The sequence below is a fragment of the Oncorhynchus mykiss genome, chromosome 22, assembly GCF_013265735.2.
Source record: "Oncorhynchus mykiss isolate Arlee chromosome 22, USDA_OmykA_1.1, whole genome shotgun sequence".
Taxonomy (NCBI): Eukaryota; Metazoa; Chordata; class Actinopteri; order Salmoniformes; family Salmonidae; genus Oncorhynchus; species Oncorhynchus mykiss.
This window is the reverse complement of record NC_048586.1, coordinates 32090271-32107239: the sequence shown is the minus strand read 5'-3', so window position 1 is coordinate 32107239 and position 16969 is coordinate 32090271. Positions and strand designations below refer to the sequence as shown.

The 16969-nt window shown below is 42.5% G+C and overlaps 1 protein-coding gene across 2 annotated transcripts in view; it reads right to left on the bottom strand.

The window, feature by feature from the left end:
• cwc22 (CWC22 spliceosome associated protein homolog) overlaps positions 1 to 13066 on the bottom strand; it is a 50259-nt gene extending 37193 nt beyond the window's left edge. The window contains exons 1-10 of one of the 2 annotated variants that reach the window (XM_021579540.2): positions 12926 to 13066; positions 11361 to 11475; positions 6084 to 6343; positions 5860 to 5915; positions 5547 to 5633; positions 5018 to 5263; positions 1133 to 1261; positions 765 to 933; positions 421 to 474; positions 201 to 336 (exon numbers count right to left, since the gene is read on the bottom strand). In XM_021579540.2, the coding sequence (XP_021435215.2) occupies positions 201 to 336; positions 421 to 474; positions 765 to 933; positions 1133 to 1261; positions 5018 to 5263; positions 5547 to 5633; positions 5860 to 5915; positions 6084 to 6343; positions 11361 to 11475; positions 12926 to 12988 (1315 nt within the window). In that variant the 5' untranslated portion in view covers positions 12989 to 13066. The remainder of the gene's footprint in view (positions 1 to 200; positions 337 to 420; positions 475 to 764; positions 934 to 1132; positions 1262 to 5017; positions 5264 to 5546; positions 5634 to 5859; positions 5916 to 6083; positions 6344 to 11360; positions 11476 to 12925) is intronic. The other variant, XM_021579541.2, reaches the window with a different exon arrangement.
• Positions 13067 to 16969: the final 3903 nt, after the last annotated feature.

The window sequence follows — 16969 nt, the reverse complement described above, 5'->3', positions numbered from 1 at the left end:
AATTTAATACCAATAAAAACGCAACATTAGAGCACCAAAAACAAGATCACTAGAGAAATGAATAAAGAAATCACTCGATTTTTCTGAATGAGCAGTGAGACTGCTAAAAGGATTCTGTAGCTGTGATTGAACTGATGCTTCTATCACCCAAGCCTGTTCAAACTAAGAGCGAAGCGGAAGTGTTGTGTATTCCTATGTACCATTGATGCCTCTAGGGGAGACTTCAGTGAGTTTGAGGCCACACTCCTTAAGGAAGCTGATGGACACCTCCACGCTGTCATCTGTAGGTCTCTCCAGGAGCAGAGTCAACATCTCCAGACACAGCACCTCATGGGCCTGGGTGGGGAACAAGGGAAATAGGGTTACAACACTAAGTGCCTGTGCGCGTGTGTGTGATCTAGCATAGAAAAGAGGACTTACCACATTCTGATTGACCAGGTGGGCAACGAACTTTGATGCCGTGAGACATTGTGCCTGAAAAACAAGGATACAAAATCATTTGGAGTTCAGTTGGTAGAGCATGGTGCTTGTAAGCCCAGTGTAGTGGGTTTGATTCCCCAGACTACTCATACATCAAACATATGCACACATGACAAAGTACCTTTGGACAAAAGCGTCTGCTAAATGGCAAATATTATAATTATTATACATTTAAACAACTACAAAGAGTGACTTAGATACATTACAACTCCTTATTCTCCACAATATGTATCAACATTTAAGTTGTTTTAGTTCAAACATCTAGTGCATAACCAGCTAGTCACCTTGTCGTTCCTCCGGTAGCCCTTGCGGAAGTTAAGGATGAGTCTCTTGAGGATGAGCTCTCCTATCTGAGGAAACTTGGAGTTGATGATGGCTACCACAGCAGCATAGACGTGAGTGAAGGTGGCCGAGGCACTCTGGGCCTGCAGGGTGGACCTGGCCAGGAGACCTCTGGAGAGCAGACACACAGACATTAGTGATCGTCACTTTTATGAAGTTAATCTATATCTCAAAGCACACTAGGAAACTTGAAATGTTTCCGACTGCAACATCTTGGACAGGTCCCTCTTGTAGAAGACATTTCATCTCAATCAGAATAGCCTACATAAATAAATATTAAATAAATCCATTAAAAACCTTGGTCCATTACCTGCCCCTGACAATGTTCTCCTGCAGCAGTTCCTGGATGATCATGGCGATGTTGGATACGTTCACCTTGTTTATCAGACCATTGATGGACTTCTTCAGAGCCTCCCAGCTCATACGCTGATAAGCCAGACTAGAAAGAGGTGGGGATAAGTAAGCTTTTTGAAACAATTGGCAAGACCTACTGTATTTTTTGTGTATCTGAACAAACTGGTGTGATGGGTATCCTTTGATTAGAAAAAATAATTGTAATACATGTTCACTCACAACTCTGCCCTTTTTAAAAATTGTGTTTCTCCACCAAACTGACTTGTTGCGGATAGAAATCAGTGCGTGACGACATAGTTCACACAAAATGTACTTTTTCGCTTATGTTTTCACGCACCGAATAAAAATCTAAAGTTCAATGTGTTTCCATCGCATTTTCAACTCTACTGATTTTGTCACAAAAATAAACATTTATTGGAAAGCAGCATCAAGCTCACCGTTCATCATGACTTATTTAATCTGTAGCCTAATAAACTGAATGGTTTCCCGAGTCGTAGTGGGAGGACCACATACCATATCGAAGTAAACTTTGAGCCACGATGATATGATAGTTATTATATAAATATTTACGCTTAAAGGCGTTTACACTGCCATTTCTCGTCTAATTAATTTTAGACGCAAAAAGATCCCACCTTCTCAAACAAATAAATGATCTATCGGCATTTATGAAATTGTTCCCGAAACGTCCTTTTTCCATCACAGCTGTCATGATTTTAAAAAAATGTATACAGTATGACTTTACTTGGATGGAAACTGTGGATGGAAATGTGGTTAGTAACTGGAAACGTTCCCTGAAATAACTAAAACTCCTCCTGCATCCTGAGATCAGCTGGTCTGGGATATAGCGATGATGGTGCTGCTTCATTCAAGGCCCCTAGAGTGGGGCACTGTGTGTGGTGTGCGTACGTGTACTCAGTGTGCGCGTGTGTGGTGTGCGTACGTGTACTCAGTGTGTGTGTGGTGTGCGTAAGTGTACTCAGTGTGTGGTGTGCGTAAGTGTCCTCAGTGTGTGTGTGGTGTGCGTAAGTGTACTCAGTGTGTGCGTGTGTGGTGTGCGTAAGTGTACTCAGTGTGTGTGTGTGGTGTGCGTAAGTCTACTCAGTGTGTGTGTGGTGTGCGTAAGTCTACTCAGTGTGTGTGTGGTGTGCGTAAGTGTACTCAGTGTGTGTGTGTGTGGTGTGCGTAAGTGTACTCAGTGTGTGTGTGGTGTGCGTAAGTGTACTAAGTGAGTGCGTAAGTGTACTCAGTGGGTGTGTGTGTGGTGTGCGTAAGTGTACTCAGTGAGTGCGTAAGTGTACTCAGTGGGTGTGTGTGTGGTGTGCGTAAGTGTACTCAGTGTGTGCGTGTGTGGTGTGCGTAAGTCTACTCAGTGTGTGTGTGGTGTGCGTAAGTCTACTCAGTGTGTGTGTGGTGTGCGTAAGTCTACTCAGTGTGTGTGTGGTGTGCGTAAGTGTACTCAGTGTGTGTGTGTGTGGTGTGCGTAAGTGTACTCAGTGTGTGTGTGGTGTGCGTAAGTGTACTAAGTGAGTGCGTAAGTGTACTCAGTGGGTGTGTGTGTGGTGTGCGTAAGTGTACTCAGTGTGTGCGTGTGTGGTGTGCGTAAGTGTACTCAGTGAGTGCGTAAGTGTACTCAGTGGGTGTGTGTGTGGTGTGCGTAAGTGTACTCAGTGTGTGCGTGTGTGGTGTGCGTAAGTGTACTCAGTGTGTGCGTGTGTGGTGTGCGTAAGTGTACTCAGTGAGTGCGTAAGTGTACTCAGTGGGTGTGTGTGTGGTGTGCGTAAGTGTACTCAGTGTGTGTGTGGTGTGCGTAAGTGTACTCAGTGTGTGCATGTGTGGTGTGCGTAAGTGTACTCAGTGAGTGCGTAAGTGTACTCAGTGTGTGCGTAAGTGTACTCAGTGTGCGTAAGTGTACTCAGTGTGCGTAAGTGTACTCAGTGTGCGTAAGTGTACTCCGTGTGCGTGTAAGTGTACTCAGTGTGCGTGTAAGTGTACTCAGTGAGCGCGTAAGTGTACTCAGTGAGCGCGTAAGTGTACTCAGTGAGCGCGTAAGTGTACTCAGTGAGCGCGTAAGTGTACTCAGTGAGCGCGTAAGTGTACTCAGTGAGCGCGTAAGTGTACTCAGTGAGCGCGTAAGTGTACTCAGTGAGCGCGTAAGTGTACTCAGTGAGCGCGTAAGTGTACTCAGTGAGCGCGTAAGTGTACTCAGTGAGCGCGTAAGTGTACTCAGTGAGCGCGTAAGTGTACTCAGTGAGCGCGTAAGTGTACTCAGTGAGCGCGTAAGTGTACTCAGTGTGTGTGTGTGTGGTGTGCGTAAGTGTACTCAGTGAGTGCGTAAGTGTACTCAGTGAGCGCGTAAGTGTACTCAGTGAGCGCGTAAGTGTACTCAGTGAGCGCGTAAGTGTACTCAGTGAGCGCGTAAGTGTACTCAGTGAGCGCGTAAGTGTACTCAGTGAGCGCGTAAGTGTACTCAGTGAACGCGTAAGTGTACTCAGTGAGCACGTAAGTGTACTCAGTGAGCACGTAAGTGTACTCAGTGAGCACGTAAGTGTACTCAGTGAGCACGTAAGTGTACTCAGTGAGCACGTAAGTGTACTCAGTGTGCGTAAGTGTACTCAGTGTGCGTAAGTGTACTCAGTGTGCGTAAGTGTACTCAGTGTGCGTAAGTGTACTCAGTGTGCGTAAGTGTACTCAGTGTGTGTGTGTAAGTGTACTCAGTGTGTGTGTGGTGTGCGTAAGTGTACTCAGTGAGTGCGTAAGTGTACTCAGTGAGTGCGTAAGTGTACTCAGTGAGTGCGTAAGTGTACTCAGTGAGTGCGTAAGTGTACTCAGTGAGTGCGTAAGTGTACTCAGTGAGTGCGTAAGTGTACTCAGTGAGTGCGTAAGTGTACTCAGTGAGTGCGTAAGTGTACTCAGTGAGTGCGTAAGTGTACTCAGTGAGTGCGTAAGTGTACTCAGTGAGTGCGTAAGTGTACTCAGTGAGTGTGTGTGGTGTGCGTAAGTGTACTCAGTGTGTGTGTGGTGTGCGTAAGTGTACTCAGTGTGTGTGTGTGTGGCGTTGCGTGTGTGTGTGTAAGTGTATTCAGTGTGTGTCTGACTCAGCTCTGGGAGGACGGGACAGTCCTCCCATCTATCCTTCCAATCCCCTTCATTGCCCTCCTCTGTCCCAGATGATCTTAGTGAACCAATCTCTACTTCATTATCCATGTCACCTCCTTGGCTGTGTCCCAAACGTCACCCTATTCTCTTTATGTTGCACTTCTTTTGACCGGGGACTGTAGGGCTCTGATCAAAAGAAGTGCACAACATAGGGAGCCATTTGGGACGCACCGCCTCGTCTCTGGGCGCTCGGCCTTGTCTCGGGGCGCTCGGCCTCAAGGGGCCAAGATGCTTTTCCAGGAGATGAGATTAGAGGTAGGTGACTGTGTGAAAACACCTTGAGTGACTCTGTCCGAAATAGAATCCTTTTCCTTATATAGTCCCCTGCAGGGATTCCCTATATAGCAATAGGTAGGGAGTCATTTCAGACGCAGGCAGATATCCACACCTCTCTCAGAGTCAGCTGCTAATTTTAGAGCCTGGCTCTGACACCTAGCTCCCGCCAGACCAAAAATAAACATCTATTGTGTCGTCATCCATTGATTTACTTGACAGCTCGGAACAAACAATATGACATTTGAGCCTGGTAGCATTTCATCATTTTATTGAAATAGTCATATTTCATTCTTTCAAATAAATATGGCCAAGTTTCACTCTCGTTTCAAGTTCTTGTGTCAACTACACCATCCCATCATGAAGTAGGCTATAAAGTATTTCCAGTCTAGCAGACATCAGCTGAACTCACCTGCTCTTGTCAGTGATCTGAGCCTGCATCATACGTAGCTTGGCTGGGGGGATATAGGCTCCACCAGTTCGGGTCAGGATAGGGTCCAGTTCATCCTTCTTCTTCTTCACTGGTGGTTCCTCTGCAGCAGGGTCCTTCTGGGCTGGGGAGGGCGATCGGCCTCTCCTCCTGAACTCAGCCTCTCTGTCCCGACTTGACCGGCGCTCATAGCGGTCGTAATATCTGTCTCGATCATCATCCCTTGACCTGTGGGTGATGCAAAGGCATCTCAATACATCAATACTGCAGTGATCTTTTTAAGAATGAAGCTAGGGCAAGTCTGAATGTGGTCTACTCTAAATTAGTTATAAACACAATATAGATGAATCACATTTGATTTAGAAAGCCTTTTTTACATGAACAGTTGTCATAAAGTGATTTACAGTAACCCGGTCTAGACCCCAAAGAACAAGCAGAAGTGGCAAGGAAACGCTATCCCAGAAGAAAGAAACCTCAAGTGGAACCAGACTGTGCCATGTTGTTTCCGTACCTGCTGTAACCTCCTCTACCATAGCGCCGATCCCTCTCCTGACTTCTGGAACGGGACCTGGAGCGGGACCTACGGCGATCATCATCCCTGGATGGACCAATGAGAAACAAACTTAGGGTTGCAAAATTCCTGATTTGTTTCCCAGTTTGAGGATTACCAGAATCAGGAGGGAATAAGCAGGGGGTGAATCTTCCAACTGGGATTTTTGAAAAATCCATGGAACTTTTGAATTGGGAAAGTTGAACATTTGGAAGGCCTGAAGAGTGAAGGATGACATAGCGTTTTCTGCAGCTCTATGGAGTTAGTCACTCACCGGTCATCTGGGGTGGGGCTCCTGCCTTTGTTTACACTCTGGTCATCTGGACCATGCTGGAACATAAAACACAACATGTCAGAATCCCCTATCTGGTCAGTGTCTGCCAACACATTCCAACACTGCATACTTTGGTATCTGTATAACCCTAACAGTGCAAATATCAGCTAAGAGGGCCGGCTTCCCAGACACAAATTAAGCCTAGTATTGGACTAGTCACTCACCACGATCTGTGCCACACTGCTCTTCATCCTGCGGGCCACTCCCTCATCACTGTCTTCATCACTGCTCTCATTGTCAGAGCCACTAGACTCCTCCTCCTGGCTGACACTGGCATTGGAAGGGACCCTACTGCCCCTGGTGGCTTTGGAGCTGGCTACTCCGGGACTGCCTAGAACGGGGGCCTCCGATCCAGGGCTGGCCTCTCCGTGGCCTTCGTCTCTGGGACCGGCTGCAGGACTATCTGCCCCCTCTGGTGCTTCTACTGAAGACAAAACACAGTTAGGTTAAAAAGTGTCTTTTCAGTTCCACATGACATTGTATGATTATGAGTCTCAGTCTATTTGTCTGAAATTAAATTGGTATTCCTTGGAGACAAACTCATAGGTCTTAGCTTCATCACGCTTGCCTATTGTTGAAAATAGTGAGCGTGCTGTTAATGAAAGTGGGTTATGGACATGTGTCTTGAGTCTTAAAATATAGACCATCTACATTCAGACCACAAGCAATCAGCAAGAATGAAATGGTGCGAGTGTGAACTTTAAAAATGTCAATTGACATTCAGTTAATGCTCTATATGAGGGACCTGACTGTGCTGAAGGCTTAAGAGCAAGAATAATTTATGAAGTGCACTGTAGCAGCCTGCTGAGATGGATGCCTTATTGGACCAGTGACTCGTCCTCAGTTCACGTATTTCTGACTGTAAGCAGATTGCTGAGTAGACCGTGGCAATATTAACTTATCATGCAGCTGTTACAGTTAACCTGTTCAAGAAACAATAGTGCAGAAATTAAATAGTAAGACAATTAAATAATTTACATTTCAATACTGCGAACATTACTTCAAGTTCTGTCTCATGCGTATAGTAGGGGTGGAAATGCACTTTGGTGATGAAATTTCACATTTTACCAAGACAAATATGATTACTCTTGTTCTGAATTGTTCAGTGGGTCTTTCTCTAATATATCATTAACATTGATTATATCCAAAAAGTCAGATTTCTTAACATAATACATCCGATAATAAGTCCCAAGCTCGGTTGACATAGCGGCGCAGGTTACTCGTAACAAGTTGAGGATTTTACATTGTGTGATCGTCGTCATTTTGGTCTCAAAGTTGTTTTGTCTCAAAAAGCAAAATAAGCATGACAAGATCTGATCAAATAAAAAGCTTGGCATTAGTTTGTGCTCCGTTGACATTTCACAGACATACACTTGTTTTTATGAGAGATCTAAAAGAACAGAAATGTTGTATTAATATGAGAAGCCTATACAAAAAATATGAAAATACTACGTCTCAAAATCAAAATCCATCTTTATTTTTTATTTATTCAACTAGGCAAGTCCATTAAGTACAAATTCTTATTTACAATGACGGCCTACCCCGGACGACGCTGGACCAATTGCGCGCCGCCCTATGGGACTACCAATCATAGCCGGTTGTGATAGAGCCTGGAATCGAACCAGGGTCTGTAGAGACACGTCTAGCACTACGATGCAGTGCCTTAGACCACTGCGCCACTCAGGAGCCCATCTGACCTCTACATATATATATTTTTTTATTTCCTGTGGATTTGAGAAGATGACGAGTTCAACAGGAAAGTGAGCCTGTCAGGTAGTCAGTAGCCTTAATTCTTGCACAGAATGCAGCCTAGCTGACAATGTCATTTTCCAGCCTCCATTGATTTAGTCACCCTAATTCTGGCCATCCTACAGGGGTAAAAACTCCAATCACTTTTGAACGGATTATGATAGAGACATGAGGTTTGAAACTTTTGATCGAGTATTATCGACATAATTAACATATTATTTTACCCATTGGTCAAAAGATACATTTTGATTGGACACACTACCTATAGTGAAACAATTAGCCTACAAAGTAGCTTGAGGGAAACACTGCGAAGCATCCATTAAATCCATACAGGAGCTGCAATCCCAAAGCAGTGAGGTGTGCCTTTCAGGCAACCGCAATCAGTGCTAAAACTGAGTCAAAAGGTCTCTGACAGCAATATCCACTTCTAGATGATAACAGCACCGCCTCACCACCGATATGATGATCACTGATATGATGCATTGTTGAAAATTGGCTTTCGCAACTTCTGATTTGTGTAATACCAATTCAAATGTTCTTATGTTGATACTGAGAAATAAACAGTAAACAACATTCACTGACACTATTTGCAACCAAGACAGTGAGAACATCCGGTCTACATAGTGCAATAACAACAACAGCATCATAATTCCCTCCCTAGACTGCTGTGGGGGAAATGCAACAGCTCTAAGGTTCTGCCCCAAATGGCACCCTCTTCCCTATTTGGCACACCACTTTTGACCAGAGCCTTATGTAACCTGTTCATAAGTAATGCACTACATATGGAATAGGGTGCGATTTGGCACACAGTCTAACTCAAGGCAGCCAGAGTAAGACCCTGGGTGTTACAGGGGATCTACTTAAAGGACTATCAGCAGCAGGCAGCACATTCTGCGCTCTGGCACTTTTCAAATACCCTTGGGTGTATGTCGGGAGGCTTGTGTTGCCCTCTCCGTCTGTCTCCCTTTTTCTCTGCCTCCTATTCCCATTCCCTCACTCTCCATCTCTATCCTCTTGCGCTCTATCCTCTTTCTCTCCGTCTTTCTTCCTCTCTTTCGGAGCGGAGGAAGGATTTGCAACAGCTCAGCAGAAGGGATGATTGAAAGCATTATCTGGACAATAACACAGACTCAGAGAGCTGCTAGGCTGGAACTGTCCGTCTGTCAGTGATGAGGATGAGAAACCAGGTAAACAACGGAAGGGAGATAGTGGTAATGGAGGTTATTGGGACAAATCCAAGTTCCAACAAGGCTTGGGGAAAATATATGATTTTGTCTATACATACAGTACCAGTCAAAAGTTTGGACACACCTACTCATTCAAGAGTTTCTCTTAATTTTTTACTATTTTCTACATTGTAGAATAACAGTGAAGATATCAAAACTATTAAATAACACATATGGAATCATGTAGTAATAAAAAACTTTAACAAATCAAAATATATTTTATATTCTTCAAAGTAGCCACACTTTGCCTTGATGACAGTTTTGCACTCGGCATTCTCTCAACCAGCTTCATGAGGTAGTCACTTGGAATGCATTTCAAATAACAGGTGTGCCTTGTTAAAAGTTTATTTGTACAATTTCTTTCCTTCTTACTGTTTGAGCCAATCAGTTGTGTTGTGACAAGGTAGGGGTGGTATACAGAAGATATTTGGTAAAATACCAAGTCCATATTACGGCAAGAACAAATCAAATAAGCAAATAGAAACGACAGTCCATACTTACTTTAAGACATGAAGGTCAGTCAATGCATAACATTTCAAGAACTTTTAAAGTTTCTTCAAGTGCAGTCGCAAAAACCATCAAGCGCTATGAAACTGTCTCTGATGAGGACCGCCACAGGAAAGGAAGACCCAGAGTTACCTCTGCTGCAGAGGACAAGGCCATAAGAGTTACAAGCCTCAGAAATTGCAGCCCAAATAAATGCTTCACAGAGTTCAAGAAACAGACATCTCAACATCAACTGTTCAGAGCAGACTGCGTGAATCAGGCCTTCATGGTTGAATTGCTGCAAAGAAACCACTACTAAAGGACACAAATAACAAGAAGAGACTTGCTTGGGCCAAGAAACACAAGCATTAGACCAGTAGAAATCCGTCCTTTGTTCTGATGAATCCAAATGTGAGATTTTTGATACTAACCCACCGTGGCTTTGTGAGACGCAGAGTAGGTTAACGGATGAACTCTGCATGTGTTTTTTATTTTACCTTTATTTAACTAGGCAAGTCAGTTAAGAACAAATTCTTATTTTCAATGACGGCCTAGGAACAGTGGGTTAACTGCCTGTTCAGGAGCAGAATGACAGATTTGCACCTTGTCAGCTCGGGGATTTCAACTTGCAACCTTCCGGTTACTAGTCCAACCACTAGGCTACAATGCCGCCCCAACCACTGTGTGGTTCCCACCGTGAAGCATGGAGGTGGTGGTGTGATGGTGCTTTGCTGGTAACACTGATTTATTTAGAATTCAAGGCACACTTAACCAGCATGGCTACGACAGCATTCTGCAGCAATACGCCATCCCATGGGGTTTGCGCTTAATGGGACTATCATTTGCTTTTCAACAGGACAATAAGACCCAACACACCTCCAGGCTCTGTAAGGGCTATTTGACCATGAAGGAGAGTGATGGAGTGCTGCATCAGATGACCTGGCCTCCACAATCACCCGACCTCAACCCAATTGAGATGGTTTGGGATGAGCTGAACCACAGAGTGAAGGAAAAGCAGCCAACAAGTGCTCAGCTTATGTGAGAACTCCTTCAAGACTGTTGGAAAAGCATTCCAGGTGAAGCTGGTTGAAAGAATGCCAAGAGTATTCAAAGCTGTCATCAAGGCAAAGGGTGGTTACTTTGAAGAATATAAAATACATGTTGATTTGTTTAACACTTTTTTTTGGTTACTACATAATTACTTTGAAATGTCCTTGTTTTTGAAAGAAAAGCACCTTTTTTGTCCATTAAAATAACATCAAATTGATCAGAAATACAGTGTAGACATTGTTAATGTTGAAAATGACTATTGTAGATGGAAACGGCAGAATTTTAATGGAGTATCTACATAGACGTACAGAGGCCCATTATCAGCAATCATCACTCCTGTGTTCCAATGGCACGTTGTGTTAGCTAATCCAAGTTTATCATTTAAGAAGGCTAATTGAGCATTAGAAAACCTTTTTTGCAATTATGTTAGCACAGCTGAAAACTGTTGTTCTGATTAAAGAAGCAATCAAACTGGTCTTCTTTATACTAGTTGAGTATCTGGAGCATCAGGATTTGTGGGTTCGATTACAGGCTCAAAATGGTCAGAAACAAAGGACTTTCTTCTGAAACTTGTTCTGAGAATTTAAGGCGATTCCATGATTGAAATTACCAAGAAACTGAAGATCTCATACAACATTGTGTACTACTCCCTTCACAGAACAGCACAAACGGTCTCTAACCAGAATAGAAAGAGGAGTGGGAGGACCCGGTGCACAACTGAGCAAGAGGACAAGTACATTAGAGTGTCTAGTTTGAGAACCAGATGCCTCAAGTCTTCACAAGTGACCCCAAACTTTTTAATGGTAGTGTACATTTTAGAATAAATGTAACTTTCTAAACATCTAGGTCCATTACAGGTGTGAATCTAGCAGGGCAAATTATCTTCAGCAGGCAAAGCCTTTTTCTGAGGAAATAGTCATTTCCACTCACCATTGCTCTTCTGCTGTGCCACATTGTTCTCTCTCCCTCCTTCCTCGGACAGGCTCCTGCTGCCACTCCTACTCCTGCTCCTCCGGGGCTGATCCATGCCACTGGTCCTGGGAGGCTGGAGGAGGAACAAAGGACAAATCAAATCAAATGTATTTATATAGCCCTTCGTATATCAGCTGATATCTCAAAGTGCTGTACAGAAACCCAGCCTAAACCCCCAAACAGCAAGCAATGCAGGTGTCGAAGCACGGTGGCTAGGAAAAACATAACTGGTTTAGCCTACTTGGAAGGATGGCTATCTGAACTGAAGCTTGATGTTATGGTGTATGAAAGCAAAGGGCATGGAAACAAATAATGCAAGCTGTTCCGTGAACAACAAACACCTCCTAGGGCAGAGACATGAAATACACAGGAGCAGGCAACAATATGATTACTGAGATCATGTCATAGGCCACTGGGCACTGGCTACCACTGTTGGAAGGAAACTGAAATCAGAGGCTGAAGTTGAGAGGTTCTATAAAACACAAGCACAGGTTATAACAAACCTGAAGGAAGCCAAATTATGCTGCAGTTGTTAGTTATGAGGTCATGGGTGCTGGATACAGTAGGGAGGTTAAGAAAATGGTAGTTCTAAAAGCCACAACCCGAGGCTACACTTAGCTGCTGTATGCCTTCCTCTGCAGAAATTAAATGCTTCATGAAATTACACGTTTTGTTTATTCTCCAAGATTCCAGGACAAACTTTGAGCTAAGGTTAAACATCTTCAGCAAGCTGCTGGGAATCTGACTATGAACGTTTTACATGGATGAGACGCCAGTCAGCAGATAGGCTGTATTTACTGCTGCTCTTTAATTATTTGTTAATCTTCTCTTTTTTTTGTGTATTTTCTTACAACTGCATTGTTGGTTAAGGGCTTGTAAGTAAGCATTTCACTGTAAAGTCTACACCTGCGTAGTCGGCGCATGTGACAAATACAATTTGATTTGAGGTAGACACTGCCATGTTTCTCTGCCAATGTGTACAGAATACACATTTGCGAGCGCCACATTGTCTATCAACACTGACCACGTTTAGCAAGATATTGACTAAATAGATATTGTTAGCTAGCCTGTTGCAATCCAGCGTCCCAAATTTCTGTTATCATATTTGATGTGGCGTAGCTAGCTAACTTGGTCAGCTAACGTTGATACGTGACTTTAGCTATCCAAATAGCTGATGCTAGCGATTTTATTTGATCCGACATTCACACATCAAAGTTCGTTTGCCAGTGAAGTTAACTAGCTAGTACCTAGATACATCGAAACGGCAGTGAACACTTCGTTTCTACTCTATAGCGTTAGCTGCAAAGGCGCTCTCCTACATGTGCCGCTTTCTTCCATGTGAGAAGTGCAGCAAGCTAGCTAACTTTACTAGCCTGTCTAGCCGGCAGTAGAAAGGGCCCGCTGTAAGTAGCATTTCAAATATGTTTTAAACTTAGAACTAACTTAATAACTAATACCATTGTATTCCTTTATGGGATTTTTTTGTTCGAGTTATTATATATGGGTACAAACTTCTTAGCTACCTCTTCTCTAGAATTAGGGCTTAGCTCCACTGCTACATCGTTGTCGATTGTCTCTGTAGCCATTTTCTCCCTTATCCTCTTCCGCAAGTATTGCTACGGATACCAGTAAGACCCAAAAAGAGCGGACATACACGTAGACGCTAAATCACAGAGACTCACTGGTGTGGTGCTATTTGGAAGACAACAAATCAAACAGTAAAGTATTTTGCGGTATGTACATCGCATACTACAATGTAACGCGTGCCCTGCATGATTAGCTTAGATATGACGATTCTTGAAGATACTAAACGTTATTACTGGATCTTAATTGGATACATTCTGCAGGTGACAGAGTAGAAACCATAGTTTCTGTCCATGTTTCCCAGGGCAGCCTAATTAGTAGTGATGTAAAATGTATAAACCATAGAGATAGAAATAGGACTCATATGTATATCTGTGCCATTATAGCGTCTGCGACCGCATGGTCAATGCCATTGAGGCTACAACCCATAGGAATCCCCACTTAGTTGACTACTTTGACTAATTTAAAATGGCAAAAGCGTGGCGGAAGCCCTCAATGGCTCATGCTTAAATTATTTTATTTTTTACTTTAGTTTATTTAGAAAATATTTTCTTAACCCTATTTTCTTAAAACTGGTTAAGGGTTTGAAAGTAAGCATTTTACGGTATGGTCTACACCTGTTGTATTCAGGGCATGTGTGAAATAAAATGTTATTTGATCGGATAAATGGTATTTTGGCCACTAGAGGCTTATTTCATTCTCTATGGTATTAACATAAAACCACCCCCTTATTCTTCTTTAGATTAAAACAAAGTTTTGTACATGAAAGTGTGTATGTGTACAGGCTGTGCTGTGTTGCTGCTGCGAAGGTCATTTTTTTCAGAGCCATTTGAGAAACATGCTGTCTTGCAAATTGTTTGGGGATGTGTGGTCAAACGGTTAGTGCTATCAGAGATCATTGAGACGTCCCTACCTTCAGCCCTAAACTTAACCCCTACTCTAGCCCAATAATGGACTAAAAGAGCCTAACGTTACTCCTTATATTCCAAGGACCTTACATGTTCTGTTTAGAGGTAAATTGGCTCTAGCAGCCAAAACAGCCAAGTACAGCCAATCTAAACGTAAGTCGATTTTCAATTGCGGTATGGTTTTAGAAACGTAAAGCCCTCTACTTTCATATCACATCAAAATATTTTCACAAATGCTAAATATACACTTAGACTGTTTTAAAAAGTTTTAACAAAGTTGCAGCCGACAGTATTTTTCAGTGACAACACGTTTGTGGCGTCAGTCTTCCCTTACACAGAGGTGTTTGAATACGCAGATACAGTGTCTTGGAACCAAGGCAATGATATGATGGTATGAGCCCAATGCTACATTGAGTAAAAAAAGGGGGGACCAACTCCATATTAATGCCAATGATTTTGGAATGAGATGTTCAATGAGCAGGTGTAGTGTATATCATTTTTTAAAATTTAACATTTATTTAGCTAGGCAAGCCAGTTATGAACAAATTCTTATTTACAATGACAGCCTACCCCGGCCAAACCCTAACCCCGGCGCTGGGCTAGTTGTGCACCGCCCTATAGGACTCCCAATCACAGCCGGTTGTGATATAGCCTGGAATCAAACCAGGGTTTGTAGTGATGCCTATAACACTGAGATGTAGTGCCTTATACTGCTGAGACCACTCGGGAGCCTCATCAATGAGCTACTATACCCTACCCTCCTCTTGTCCTTTTTACCGTCTGTCTGCTTGCAAACCTTTGACCAGGACCCATAAGTAGTGCAAGTACAGTAGTCCCTATATAGGGCCATAAGTAACTCTATAGTATAAGGCATTTGTTTTTAGCAGGCCCCTAGTATGTTAAGTGGGGAATAAGGGGGAAATAAGTTGAAGAAAGGGGGAGAAGAAAAATTAGAACACATTTTGGAAAAAAATTGTGAAAATAAGAAAAAGGGAAAAATGTAGGGTTCTTCATTATACAAGTGTTTATTAATTATACTTTTTTATGATAAGCTGAAAAACAATGCAAATGTTGTTGTTTTTTATCTGTGGGGAAGAGCGGCCTCGGACACTCGGCCAGAAATACAATTTCTAAACAACCACTATGGTCTCCAAAAGTGTTACTTTTCACATTGGTGACTTTAAGATCACTTGAGGAAATGGAACAATTATGGTAGCATAATCATAACATATAGAAGTGTTGTTCTAAATGATCAGTTATCTATTTCTTGTGGACTGCATATTACCCAATATAATTATATTGACATACACTGAGAGCCACATATTTTCAAAAGTAATTCAAAGAATTGGTTGAAATATAGAAACATGTTTGTTAATGACAGACGTGAAATGTTACACGCACACATACAGCTTCTAGGGTCCCACGGTAATGAGTGGGTATGGCAACTGACTGATTCTGAGTGAATGACACAACAGGATCCAAACATATGACAACATCCATGCAAACAGAGGAAAAAATTCCATCTGAAAGTTCTAGGGCTCGATTAAATCAGATGAGCTTTGGCCGACACCTGCATAGAGGTTGTTATGGCAGTGGAGCTGCGTTAAGAGCTGTGAAATACACAAGCGGCTCCTTGTGCTACCTTATCGCCCTACACTGCCATTGGGTGCAATGAAACCAAGCAACTTTATAAATGACAAATCCCATGCAGCCGCGTTAGAAGTTCAAACACTTGAATGCATGATGTTCTATTGTAGGCAATAGGCCCTACTCCCGATTAGACAGTGGTGTAAAGTACTTAAATAAAAATAGTTGAATGTACTACTTAAGTAGAAAGTAAAAAAGTACATTTAGGTATCTGTACTTTACTATTTATATTTTTTGACTACTTTTACTTCACTTACATTCCAATTCCCTCACTTATCAAGAGAACATCCCTACTGGTCATCCTTACTGCCTCTGATCTGGTGGACTGACTGAACACAAATGCTTTGTTTCTAAATAATGTCTGCGTGTTGTAGTGTGCCCCTGGCTAACTGTAAATAAAAAAATAACAAGAAAATTGTGCCATCTGGTTTTCTTATTATAAGCCATTTCAAATGATTTATACTTTTACTTTTGATACTTAAGTATATTTTTGCAATTAAATTGACAAAATGTAATACACAGTAATACACAATGCACTACACTTTACTAAGCCTGTCCAAAATTCTAGTCATTGAGCTGTAAGCATGAAGCATTGATGATACAACACTGCCATCTTCTGGTCAAAGGGAAACGCTGACATTATCTCTGTGCCATAAATCAAGACTAAACGTCCTCAGTCATTTGAAATTTCATAGCTGTCAGGTTCATTCTACATTACTTAGTGGTGACATCATGTGTCGGATTTGATCTTATTCAGACAAACATACTGTGTGTTTAAAGTCTGAATCTGATGGCTTCATTACAGTGTATTTAATAATCTACTTCTGTGTCAATATTTACCATGATGATACACAGTGGAGAAAAGGAAAAATCAATGTTCTGTGACTGGGAGTAATGAAGAGACCAGCAGCCAATGGATAACATACTAGTATCGATCATAAAAGAGACTCATCTATAGTGTACTACTGTCGATCGAGGTATGCTCAGCAAATTATCTAGCATGTCTCTATCTTTACTTTATTAATCTAAAGCAAATGTGTCAAACTCAATCCATGGAGGGCCGAGTGTCTGCGGGTTCTCGCTCCACCCTTGTACTTGATTGATGAATTAAGGTCACTTATAAGTAAGGAACTGCCTTCACCTTGTTGTCTGGGTCTTAACTGAAAGGAAAAAACGAAAACCCGCAGACACTCGGCCCTTTGTGGAATGAGTTTGACACCCCTAGTCTAAAGGAAAGATAATTTCCTGATGCAAATATAGTGACTAACAAGACATTTGCATGTGAAGTGTTCTGTCGACCGGTAGGCTTCAGTGAGGCATGCAGTGCACTTGAGGGTAAATACCCAAATAAACCTCTGGCTCATGATCATGTGGGGATCAGGCTATATATAGACGCACACACACACACACACACACACACACACACAC